The sequence below is a fragment of the Mus musculus genome, chromosome 6 (assembly GCF_000001635.26).
Source record: "Mus musculus strain C57BL/6J chromosome 6, GRCm38.p6 C57BL/6J".
In the NCBI taxonomy this organism is placed as follows: domain Eukaryota; kingdom Metazoa; phylum Chordata; class Mammalia; order Rodentia; family Muridae; genus Mus; species Mus musculus.
In genome coordinates, this window is record NC_000072.6 from 14707015 (window position 1) to 14720692 (window position 13678).

The window sequence follows — 13678 nt, forward strand, 5'->3', positions numbered from 1 at the left end:
ATCTTGACTCTACCATGTGGTTCCCAAAAAAGAGAAAAGGTTACAAATGTATCCATGGGATCACACAGATTACCTGCTTAGATGCCAGTATATGAAGCAGTATCTTTGTGTGCCATACATAAAATGAAAGATCACCCATGAAAGCATCTGCAGACTTCCAAAGGTTAAGAAATGTATGCAGAAACAACTCCCTCCCTACAACAGTGCTATTTGAACTTACAAAGAAAAAAGAGAGACTCAAGAGTAAAATCAAATTGAATAAATAGCCACAAATTCAATTAAGCATATAAACAATATAGAAAAAAATCTTAGTCATTCAAATAACAATAAAATCTATAGCACAACTAAGAATAAATCTAAAAGTAAATGTGTAACAAGTCCTTGGACAGAATTACATATGATGGATAAACAAAATTGTCTTTGAGCAATCATTATTGAGTAGACTTATTGTCAGATTATTTTAACATAAATAATTATAAAACAAACAAATAAATAAACAAAACCAAAGTGGCTTGAGAGATGGCTCGGAGACTAAGAGTACTGGCTGCTCTTCCAGAACACCCGGGTTCTGTTTCCAGCATGACAGTTCATAACTGTCTGTAACTTCCAAAGACTCCGATACTTCTTCCATCATCCATGGATACCGGGCACATGTTAGTGCAGAGATAAACATGTTGGCAAAACACCCATAAACATAAAATTAAAAATTATTTAAAAATTATTGGTGCCCAATTTATAGAATACCATAGGATTTGTGTCTTCAACAGCAGAACACCTTTAGAGTACCTGCAGTTGAAGCCAATGCTGTTTTGAAAACAACAAAGAGAAGACAGGTTTTGAAAAATGTTCTTCCATCTCTTGCACGGATGAAAGAGACTGAACAGGGTTTAGTTTTGTTTTGTTTTGTTTTTTGTTTGTGTGTGTGTGTTACTTTTACTGTTACACTTGATTTTCCTTCACAACTTTCAAAGTTTATGAATTTATTTGAAATATTTCCACTTATGTCTGTGAGAACAGGAAATAAATTACCTTAATTTTGGTTCCTTTCTTTCTTCTTCTTCTTCTTCTTCTTCTTCTTCTTCTTCTTCTTCTTCTTCTTCTTCTTCTTCTTCTTCTTCTTCTTCTTCTTCTTCTTCTTCTTTAGGTAGAACTCAGAATAATTTCACTCAATAAATTGTGAAAATTTTTATTCACTATGAAAAGATATGATGGATTTCCCAAGAATTAGTTTATTAATTGGCAATTTGTCTACCATATATAAAGGCAGTGCAAACTCTTATAGTGTATAAAGTGACTCAAGACCATGTCTACTGACATGAGTGTCCTGTGGTGCCACCCAAGGCCATGGTGTAGAACAGTGCTGATGCCAAAGACCATGTCTGGGTCCATGGTTCTACTGGATCTGGGGTCCGTGTTAATGTCCATGGTCTGTGTTACCATCAGAGGCCATGAAGATATTTATGGTCTGAGAAGCTACAACCTGAACCCACATGAACGACCATGGACTCTGCTGCCACTGGAGGCCATGCTGATGTGGGTAGTTTCTGATACCACCTAAGAACATATTGATATCTATGGTCTGAGAAGCCTAAAGGGCATTGTTTGTGTACAGGGTGGTGGCCCCTGATTCCTGTTGCCACTGACGGTGAAGAGCAAGGAGGTTGCTTTAGTTGTGATAGCCATATCTGCAGACACACACTTGAGAGGGAGGAATATTGAAGGCTCCTGTGACAACATCTACCACCACCACAGCACTCCCAAACGGAAAAACCCCAAAACAATAAATAAATAAATAAATAAATAAATAAATAAATAAATGTAACAGCCTATACTGGAAACTACCAAAGAGAACCCTCTTTTTAAAATTAGATATTTTCTTTATTTTTATTTCAAATGTTATCTATCCCCTTTCCTCATTTCCCCACCAAACATCCCCCTATGCCATCTCCCCTCGCCCTGCTCATTAACCTACCCACTCCCACTTCCCTGTAGTGGCATTCCCCTACACTGGAGCATCAAGCCTTCACAGGACTAAGGGCCTGTCCTGTCATTGATATCCCACAAGGCTATCCTCTGCTACATATGTAGCTGGCACCATGAGTCCCTCCATATGTACTCTTTAATTGGTGGTTTAGTTCCTGGGTTAGTTCATATTGCTCCTCCTATTGGCTACAAACACCTTCAGCTCCTTGGGTCCTTTCTCTAACTCCTACATTGGGGACCCTGTGCTCAGTCCTAGTCAGAGTAATTAGACAACAAAAGGAGGTCAAACAGATACAAATTGGAAAGGAAGAAATCAAAATATCGCTATTTGCAGATGATATGATAGTATACTTAAGTGACCAAAAAAATTCCACCAGAGAACTCCTAAACCTCATAAACAATTTCAGCAAAGTGGCTAGATATAATATTAACTCAAACAAATCAGAGGCCTTCCCCTACTCAAAAGATAAACAGGCTATGAAAGAAATTAGGGAAACAAAAACTTTCACAATAGTCACTAATAATATAAAATACCTTGGTGTGACTCTAACTAAGCAAGTGAAAGATTTGTATGATAAGAACTCCAAGTCTCTGAAGAAAAAAAATCTAAGAAGATATCAGACGATGGAAAGATCTCCCATGCTCATTGATTGGTAGGATTATAGTAAAAATGGCCATTTTGTCAAAAGCAATCTACAGTTTCAATTCAATCCCCATCAAAATTCTAATGCAATTCTTCACAGAGTTAGAAAGAGCAATTTCCAAATTCATCTGGAATAACAGAAATCCCAGGATATCGAAAACTATTCTCAACAATAAAAGAACTTCTAGGGGAATCACCATCCCTGACCTCAAGCTGTACTACAGAACAATTGTGATAAAAACTGCATGGTATTGGTACACTGCCAGGCAAATATATCAATGGAATAGAATTGAAGAACCAGAAATGGAACCACACACCTACGGTCATTTGATCCTTGACAAAGGGGCTAAAACCATCCAGTAGAAAAAAGACAGCACTTCAACTAATAGAGATGGTTCAACTGTCCATTAGCATATAGACGAATGCAAATCAATCCACTTTTATCTCCTTGTACAAATCTCAAGTCTAAGTGGATCAAGGAAATTTCATGAATTTTACAGAACACCAATAGCTTATGCTCTAAGATTAAGTTTTGACAAATGGGGCCTCATAAAATTGCAAAGTTTCTGTAAAGCAAAAGACACTGTCAATAGGACAAAACAGCAACCATCAGATTGGGAAGATTATTACCAACCCTACATCCAATAGAGGACTAATATCTAATATATACAACGAACTCAAGAAGTTAGACTCCAGAATAACAAATAACCCTATTAAAAATGGGCTACAGAGCTAAACAAAGAATTCTCAACTGAGGAAAGCAAATGGCTGAGAAGTACCTAAAGAAATGTGCAATATCCTTAGTTATCAGGGAAATGCAAATCAAAACAACCCTGAGATTCCACCTCACACCAGTCAGAATGGCTAAGATCAAAAACTCAGGTGACAACAGATACTGGTGAGGATGTGAAGAAATAGGAACACTCCTTCATTGCTGGTGGGACTGCCCACACATACAGTCATTCTAGAAATCAGTTTGGTGGTTCTTCAGAAAATTGGACATAGTACTAACTGAGAACCCAGCTATACCACTCCTGGGCATACACCCAGAAGATGCTCCAGCATGTAATGAGGCCACATGCTCCACTGTGTTCATAGCAGCCTTATTTATAATAACCAGATGCTGGAAAGAACCTAGATGTCCCTGAACAGAGGAATGGATACAGAAATTGTGGTACATTTACACAGCAGAGTACTACTCAGCTATTAAAAACAATGAATTCAGTGATGTACAGACTGTTTAAGGTTTTTGAGTAACAAACAGATGCTTCCTTGAATTATTTTGACACAATTTACTGTGAGGTTTTTTTTCTCTTGCTGATATGTCTGGATTCCTTGTACAGACAATATAAAGAAAAGCCTTTCTTATAAACAAAACAAAACAACAACAACAACAATGAATTCATGAAATTCTTAGACAAATGGATGGTTCTGGAGGATAACATCCTGAGTGAGGTAACCCAATCACAAAAGAATACACATGATTAGCCCAGAAGTTCATAATACCCAAGATATAATTCACAGACCACATGAAGCTCAAAAAAAAAAAAAAAAAAAGGAAGATCAAAGTGTGGATACTTCAGTCCTTTTAGAAGGGGGATCAAAATACCCATGGGAGAAGATACAGAGATAAAGAGAACTTTTAAAAAGTGTGACCTAGATGCTAAAGTAAGTTCTCCAAAATTCATGGCTTCTGGTGGAGGAATGGAAGGAGATGGACTAAGTTCTAGTTAAAGGGCAGGGCACAGTTTGTTTGGCCACACTATAGTGAGGATATAGATAACAAAAATTGGACATGGTATGTGTGTGTGTCTGTCTCTGTGTGTGTATGTGTGTGTGTGTGTGAGAGAGAGAGAGAGAGAGAGAGAGAGAGAGAGAGAGAGAGAGACAGAGACAGAGACAGAGAGAGACAGAGAGAAAGAGAAGGGGAGATCACAATGGTTGGGCGACACAGATATGGAAAGACTGGTAGAGACTGTTACAAGGATACAGGATGTGAAACTTTCAGAGAATCAATAAAGGTATCATGTGGAGGTAAAGAAACTGATTCAAGTGTGTAATATTTTACATTTACACATTGCCAAAATATAAATGCTATCATGGATACTTCCTTCATAAATTGCTGAAAGTATATTATGCTTTATTTAAGTATTTCCAGGGAGAGCTAGCAGCCTCTTAATATTCTGTTGTGTCATCTCTTTGCTGGTTGATATTGTCTTTTATAGGTTGTGTCTTTTGAATATTAGATATGTTTCCATTCAGAACCAGGTCAACCAATACATGCTGCTAATGAATTCTAAAACATAGTGGAGGTACATCTGGCTTTTTCTTTGCTCTTAAGTGACCAATTGCTGATGGACCTGAAATGGCACATAATCATCTATTGCATTCCCTGCCTGCATACTTCTTTCTTTAGCCTAAACACCTAAAATAAGTATACTATTTTTTTGTAAAACCATTTTATCTTAATTAGTCAAAAAATAAATTTTTAGATTTTGCATATATTACAATTCCAAATTTCTGTAAGTTGCTCCTTAATGTATTTTATATAGCTGTGAGCTTTCAGAGTCTCTTTTATATGTTAGTCAGACAAGTGCTTTCCTCTTTAAAAATACACGGGCTGTTTTTTTTTTTCCAAGTTCTGTTTACTTACCCTGAGGGTTGACAAGCAGAGCAGGTGTGGCTTGGAGAGATCAGCCATTTTCAAAGGGCATGGTAGCAGCTGAGAAGATTCGGTTTCTTGCACTTTATACCTTGTGATGTTTGTTGATGTTAAACCACTGAGCTACTTTGACAACATGCTGTGTCCCATTAATTTCCTCCCTAGCCAGTGAATGAAAGGCTACAGTATTTTTCCCATGAACTCAGAATAATTTACTTATTTTCCATGAGATAAAATGACAGAAATATTTGTGTAGGAGGAAGAAAGCTGTAACATGAAAAATAAGTGTTTTATAGAATAATTGTTAAGGAAAAAGAGAAGAAAACACCATTTTCCTCTTCTTATATGCCAAATCCAACCCATCACTTGAATGTCTTCTCCAAATTCTCTTTGCGATTCTAGCTTTATCTTCAGGAACTTATTTATCATCCCAGCTGTATTTTAAAATATTTATTCAGTTTTAATTATATCTAAAAAGACAAAAAAAGAGTAATTATTGTGACAAAAACTAGCTCAGCATCCCCGCAAACTATACCATGTAGGATGACCAGAAGAAAAAAACATTTTTAAATTTGTATTCCTTTCTTGATCTATTTGGATAACCAAGTGTCCAGTGCAAGCAATAAGAAGGATAACATTGATACATATGCAGCTAGAGACTCGAGCTCTGTGGGGGGGTGGGGGTAGGGGTTACTGGTTAGTTCATATTATTGTTCCACCTATAGGGTTGCAGACCCCTTTAGCTCCTTGGGTACTTTCTCTAGCTCCTCCATTGGGGGCCCTGTGATCCATCCAATAGCTGACTGTGAGCATCCACTTCTGTGTTTGCTAGGCCCCGGCATAGCCTCACAAGAGACAGCTATATCTGGGTCCTTTCAGCAAAATCTTGCTAGTGTATGCAATGGTATCAGTGTTTGGAGGATGATTATGGGATGGATCCCCGGTTATGGCAGTCTCTAGACGGCCCATCCTTTCATCACAGTTCCAAACTTTGTCTCTGTAACCAGTATCCCCTGGAGCTCGTGTCTCTAGCTGCATATCTATCAGAAGATGGCCTAGTCAGCCATCATTGGAAAGAGAGGCCCATTGGTCTTGCAAACTTTATATGCCTCAGTACAGGGGAACGCCAGGGCCAAGAAGTGGGAGTGGGTGGATAGGGGAGTGGGGGGGAGGGTATGGGGGACTTTTGGGATAGCATTGGAAATGTAAATGAAGAAAATGCCTAATAAATAAAAAATGAAAAAAAAGGATAATATTGGCAGAGAAATGAAAACAGAAAGATCTTATGGACCATAATAGGAGACTATGAAAGGATGGGACTTGAATCACATGTCGAAATTGTGCATCACTAGACAGGAAGAGGATGTGGAATGATCATATAATCTATGCAGTGGGATGTGTATGTGTAGGGCTAAGAGAACTAATTAAGAGAATCTTAATTTACCAGAGAAATGTTTGAAGGAGACAATGTGGAAGACAGAATGATTTATACTGAGATAAAAAGAAACATGCACCAATATCAAACCAGAGAAATGATTTATTTATATATCACAGGCTACTGTGAGGTCTTTAGTTAAGTCAAAATGATTCCAGAATCCTTTACTGTAATTGACATCTTACTTTATTTTCTGGCAATTTACAAACATTGGATGTAGTAAAAACGACATAGGGAAATTTTTATTAAGGTTTTGCACAATGTACTGTTTAATTTTTGAAAAGTCAATGTTCTGTGTATAATTTTCCACATATTAAAATAATATAAAATAAAAATATTGGACTTTTAAAATTGATTAATATTTTAAATATTTGTTTAATAAGGTTTTAGCAACAACAATAGAACAATTTATTTCAAAATACGTGCACATTCCAAGCTAGGCTGGTAGCTTCTTTAAAATCCAATTTGTAATTTTTAAAGTTTGAGTCCTGTGGTATAAACAGTAGAATATTTATCACACATGTTTCAAATGATGGAAATTAAGTTGTGCTGACAAGATTTTTATTATAACCCCCCCCCCAAAATACAAAAGCAACCATGGTTAATCAATTGAATAACAGTAACCCTTTTAACTAATCTCTCCAGAGATTCACAACTGAGGCGGTGCCTGGCAAGAAACTACTTAAGACAGGGTTAACACCAAAAAGGTGGTCCTTACTGTGAAGTCCAGTTTCCAGAGTCAATGGACATGTAAAAGAAAAGCCTGCTATCTTAAAGGAGATAAGTAGAGTCAACTCCGATATTTTCCCTAGCTCTGTTTGTTTAGCTTTTTACTTTATTAATATATAAAAGGGATTAACATCCATCAATGTAAAACAAAAATATTTTCAAAGCTCTATAACTACCACTGGATAGAGAAAAAATATCTTACTTATTTCCCCATATTTGGTCTGGCCATTTACAATGTTTTCACTTAACCAGAGTACTGGTGTAAGATGAGGTAAAAGAACGTCCTGTTTTGACAAAATAGTGACAAATATTTGACTATAGATAGGCCTTGAAAAATTTATTATCCACGTATTAGAGCTCCTCAAGAAAATATAGTTCTACTGACCCAACATTCCTAAATGTTGAAGAGTGGATATAAACCACTCAGTCATTTTATTCTGGTTGAGAATTTTATTGTGATGTTGATAGCTTCTAGATGTCAGAGTTCTTAAAAAGACTGTTGTTTTGTATTACATAGCATTGCTAAACTTCTCAGTTAGTTTTTAGAGGTCCGTGTCTAAGACTGAGAACCCCAGAAAGATAAGGATAGCAATGATTAAATCATATTTCTTATTTAAAATAAGAATGGCATATGTAAAGATCCTCATTGGTAATTACTCTGCTATGCCCTCATTATACCCATAGTCAAAGTGTGGTGAGATGTGAAACTGGCATCTATGGATAAAAAAAAAAAAAATGGCCTTTACCAAGATGGTCCATAGCCAAGTCCTTGTCGGCAGAGGCTACAAGTTCATCCTAACACTCATTTTTATTCATCATAGAGATGTGACCAAAAGAGACTGACAAACTCAACCTCCTCATAGAGCAGTCCTTTCAAGTGTCCTTGTACCTTTATTTAAAGTTCTATAAGTAATGTTTGAAAAGTCAGTTCAATCCAGTATTTCTTCTTTGCATCAAAGAAACACACAACTAAATAGTGTTTAAAATCCTTTGAAGCTTGTTCCTGTTTTATTACAAATGCATGAGAACCTTTGGTGAGTTAATGTTACCAGAAATCAAATAGAGGAGGGAAAGGGAGTTACGCTGATCATTTAAGGGAAGAATTCTGTTTGGGGCACCGGTGCTCATAAAATAGTGTCCTTTACATTACAGAGATAAGCTATGTTGACTAAAACTCTTAAAACATAGAATTAAGAAAAACCTCTAAGCTATAAAGAGCTGGTGGAATGCTAACTTTAACTCCAACTTAACTTAGTCCTGACAAAAAAATATGAGGGCAACAATTTTAGAGATAATTTCTAAGGACTGCTTAAAGGAATTCCACTTGCATTTGATAGAAGTATGCTTCTCAAAAAGCAAATATTTGACCTGCATTCTACTTCAGGATGTTTGCATTTGGTCAACTAAAAAGCTAAAGCCAATGACTCATTTTTAAGGAGCCTTGAGAAAAGCATGCAATTACCAGTTTGAGAAATAGTTGTGCACGTAAAGAAACTTTAGCAAACCACTAAGTATCACATGATAAGTCATTTTAAAGATTTTTATTTTCTTATAATTTTATAGTTGTGAGATATATGAGATGGCATGTAATTTTATAGTTATAAGTAAATAAAAATATCATACTATTTTCTGTTTAACTTTCCCTGAAAGAACTTTCCATGAAAGATAAACATTCAATAGAATCCTTCTCTGACATTTTTCATACTCCAACCCAGTTAAAAATACATTATTTTGCTATATACAGGGATCGATATACTCAGTTTATCTAAGGACCCCCATAGAATAGCACAGGGCTTTGTATATTACAATTATTCAATAAAATTGCTGAAATAAATTTTGTATAAATCTTGACAGTATTTCCATTTAACTAAAAAATGCTCCATTATTTTATACCTTTACCTATAATTACAGTAGCCAAATCACTGCTATAGTCTATGTTCACTTCGTTTTCAGTATGCTTTCAACTATACATATTTTGCCTGCTTAAAGTTTTGAGTGATTGTCTCATAACCCAAAGATGACAAAATGGATATTACCAGACAAGGAGTTTGTTCTGTAAATTTACTTAGGATAAAATTCATCTCCCTACTATAAGAAAATATTAACAACTAATCGAAAACAAAGGAACTACCAGGAAGAACAAACCATTTTAGCATCTATTATATTATTACTTAAGGCCTTATGTTCTATAGCAGTGGTTCTCAACCTTTTTAATGTTGTGACCCTTTAATAGAGTGCCACATGTTGTGGTGACCCCAGCCATAAGTTTGTTTTGTTTATACTTCATAACTGTAATTCTGCTCACTGTTGTGAATGATAACATAAATATCTGATATGCAGCCTCCAAAGGGGTTGTAACCCACAGGTTAAGAACTACAAGGTAGGTGCAAAATCACCTTGAAACAATGATGATAGAATGTTAGAATTTTCATGTCTGGACAACACTTAACATTAAAATTGTCCATTTGTGTTACAGTCTACACATTCAACTAAATAAAAATAAACAAACAAAGTTAAAATTGGTGTATGAAAACCCTGACATCATGGGTACAAAGAGATACAATGGTATGCACATAAAGTATAATGTGAGTGTGCATAAAACATATTTCCAATTTACGTTTTCATATTGCAAAGTACATGGGTATTTTCTTAAAGGCATAAACAGAAATTTTAATATTTGATCTATCAATATGTGCTGATAGAGTACACAGTGCTAAATGAAATTTTCATGGCAAATTCTAGGGACTAAAAGAAAAAATATCTCTCCATGTTTTATCTATTTTTTTAAAAACCTAGGAGGAAAGTGCTCTCAGGGAAAAAAAATATCCAAAGCTTTACTGTGAAAGAAATGATTGCAGGAAATCGCACTTTAAATAGTGAAGAGACATGAAGCATTTCAACTTCACAGCCTGCTAAGGAGCAACAGCTGTACCTAATTCCAACTTGACGTGCTTCACATCTCATATTCATATAGGTATTTAATGATCCAAGCATAATGGTCCTATATAGAATAATTACTTATATGAAGGAGCAAACTTCATACGCATTCCTTTTTAAATGATCCTTCAAGAGAAAAACTGCACTGATTCTTTGAACAATGAATAGTCTCTCCTGCCATTCCAAATGTTTGGGACTAAATAGCTTATCTTTCAAGAGAGAATAGCAACTGTGCCAAGCTCACTTTTTCTTAACAGACTCTCTTTGCCTCCCCCCTTCCCAGTACAACCAGTATAATGAAAAAAGGTAGAACGCCAAGCCTATCATTAAGTCATAGTAGTAGACAGTTGCAAGAAATATCAGAAACAAAAGGAAATATGGTATTTTAGAGTTGGTGGATATTGAAAGCAGAGACTCCCTGCCTTGAGCTTCGAGTTCCTGCGTAGAGACAGTAGCAGAAGCAGAGCTCACTAATCCTTTGTCACCCAGATAACACTGTGACTGTCCAGAATGCATTAACCCTTCATTTTCAGAACTTGCTTCATCCAGATTCTCAAGAGGCTCATTGGTAAAAAACATCGGGCCCTGGGAGTTTTCCAAGCTACCTTCTTTTTGTTGGAGAATCGGACCCCCGCCTCGTTCTCCTCCACTACCTGATTTCATTATTTCTGAACTTTTGAAAACATCTTCAGGTTTAGACATGGCATGGCCCAAGACCTCACTTTCTGGGTGCCAATTATATTCTGATTTGGTAGGAATAGACTGGAGGGTTGTGTTAGTAACTGCTTTCTCTTCACCGTAAGAAGGTACTGATTTTTTAGAGCAGTGTCTGTAAACTTGAGAGCTGTCCCGAGAAGCGCTGGCAGTGTCTGAGTTAAATGCAGAGGGAACGGCGTTGAAGTCTGTTCTCCTTGATAATTCTTGAAGCAGCTCAAGATCTGCATTTGCTTGGAATATTGCTCTGTCTGTTGGTAACACTCCCAAATGTAAATCCAGTTTTGACGTAGCTTTTTGATTGCCTGTAATGACCTGTGAAGGTTCGTCTATAGATGTTACACTTCCAATTCCATGTTTCTCCTTGTCATATGTCTTCTGAGGAAAGCACGTAGATGTGGTTTTCTCCTTCTTCATTTCATCCACACGTAAATTACAAATATCTAAATGTGACTCCCTTTCAAAATCATTGTCATGGATTACACCTGCTGTATCTCCATGACAAAGGGAATAATGTGAATCATCTTTCCTCCCTTCATGTGGATCAAACGCTGTTTCTTTTACCTCGATGGGCCTGTCATTTCCTGCTGTCTCTTGAGGTAGCTTAGCAATTATTGCTTTTCCTCTAGCAGACGCGCTTTCTGGAGTACTTTCTAATGTTGTCTTAATTATATAAGCTGTAACTGCTTGTGCTTTCTCAGTAATACCATGATCAGCAAGAGAAGACAGTCCGTAGCATTCTGTCTCTCGGCAGGTAAACAAGTGTTCTGTAGGAGTAGCTTTCAGATTCCTACTGTTATCTGTTTTTTCCCACATGTCTTTATACTCTGCTTGTTCTTTGGTATGCTTGGCTATATCTGATTCAGTCTCACTTGTTTCTGACTGGGTTTCCAGAACGTTCCATTTTTTTCTATGTCGTGTGTTCATATTCTGATTTTCAGGATTGCTAGAGTCTGAGTTTTCCCTGTCAGCTTGAAAAAGATGATCATCAGTCAGAGGGCTGAAATTCCTTGGAGAACTAAGATCACTAGTTCCTGGTTCTAAATTGCTACCACTTCCAACTTCTCTCCAACTCCTTTTTGCATTTGTGGAAGGACAGGGATCCACTGTCACCGCCCAGGTGTTAGCTGTAATATCTTTGCTCAGTAGACTTGTCAAGTCTTGGTTATTAGCTTTATCCCCTTCAGTGCTTATTTTTGGGTACCCCATGTGTCCCTCTTGGGTCTGGAATACTGATTGAAAATTCTTGCTTGGGTTTTCATTAACACCTAAGCATGTTTGCTTCTCCTTTTTATTATCGACTTTGGCATAATCATCTCTGGAAGATGCATTTGACTCTTCCAATTTTGTGGAATCTCCATGTGAATATTTGTAATCTTGTATTCCAGTTTTCTTGATTCCTGCTTCATTATTCTTGAGACCACATGCCATTCTTTGATCGAAGGAAGAGCACACTCTGCCACTCCCATTGGCTGGGTTGGCATTATCATCCAGGTCTTCCTTGCTGCAGAGTTCCAATTGCATTAACTCATCAGAACTAGTGTCTCCCAGTGATGGACCTTTTTCTCCCATATCTGAAATAATTTCTTCTGAATGTGGATGACCATATTCATTTCCTGGGGAAGAACTTCTGCTATGATAGAAATCTCGCTTTAAGGAACTTTCTGCTGATAAACTTGGAGACAAAGGCCCCATGAACAAGTCAGTGTTGATTTCATGGTAAGCTTGCTTCTTCTCTGACCCTTCAGCTTTATTTGTAAAATTGACTGTATCTGTTGCAAATGTATTCTTTTCATCCTGGGAAGTTATTAACCGTTGGTTTATCTTATGGAAAAAAACAACAAAATTATGACAATATGATCTTTTAAAATACACGAGAAGTGAATTAGCTTTCATTAGCTCAAGTAATTATCTGGTAGATTTCCCCTGACTCATTTCATTTATGGATTTCACACAAACTCTAGAAGTTGGATGTTTGGGGCAAGATCTTTTTGTAAGGTATGACTTAGGAATGAGATCAGTAAGAAAAGGGGGCCAAATTAATCACACTCCATCTCTGCTTCCAAATATCACATTGTATTATTCAACCATTCTTGCTTGTCATTGCACTTTTTCCTCACTTGGGATATACACATTGATAGCTCCATGCTAATCAATTAGGGAGCAGCTTCCTGGATGCCCCTTGCCACATTTATATGTGCTGTAGGTGCCCCCATTACAGTTTCTCTTATTAATATGTTTTCTGCAAAGCCTCTGCAAACTATTAATAGCAAAACGTCACTCAAAGAAAAGTGAGGGAGTTAATGTCTCTGCAAATTCTGTTTTAATGACCCTCTGCCAACTGGTACTCAAATGTATTTGAGCTCTTCAGTGATGCCAACTGTCAGGATTTAACAGTGAGATGCCTGTGTTTTTTTTTCCTCCTCATAACTGACATTTGCATGATCTCAATAATTATATGCAAATCGTACGTCTTCCCCTTCTTCTCACATAAGGCTCATGTTACTTGTCAACGGCACAGCTGTCTTGTAAGCCAATGCCTGTGGGTTCCACAGATTTGGTTGTATTTCCATCT

General features: G+C 36.8%; 1 protein-coding gene across 1 annotated transcript in view; it reads right to left on the reverse strand.

Moving 5' to 3' along the window:
* Positions 1 to 6807: 6807 nt before the first annotated feature.
* Ppp1r3a (protein phosphatase 1, regulatory subunit 3A) overlaps positions 6808 to 13678 on the reverse strand; it is a 41453-nt gene continuing 34582 nt past the window's right edge. Inside the window, exon 4 of the mRNA NM_080464.2 lies at positions 6808 to 12927. Coding sequence (NP_536712.2) covers positions 10630 to 12927 — 2298 coding nt within the window. The 3' untranslated portion in view covers positions 6808 to 10629. The remainder of the gene's footprint in view (positions 12928 to 13678) is intronic.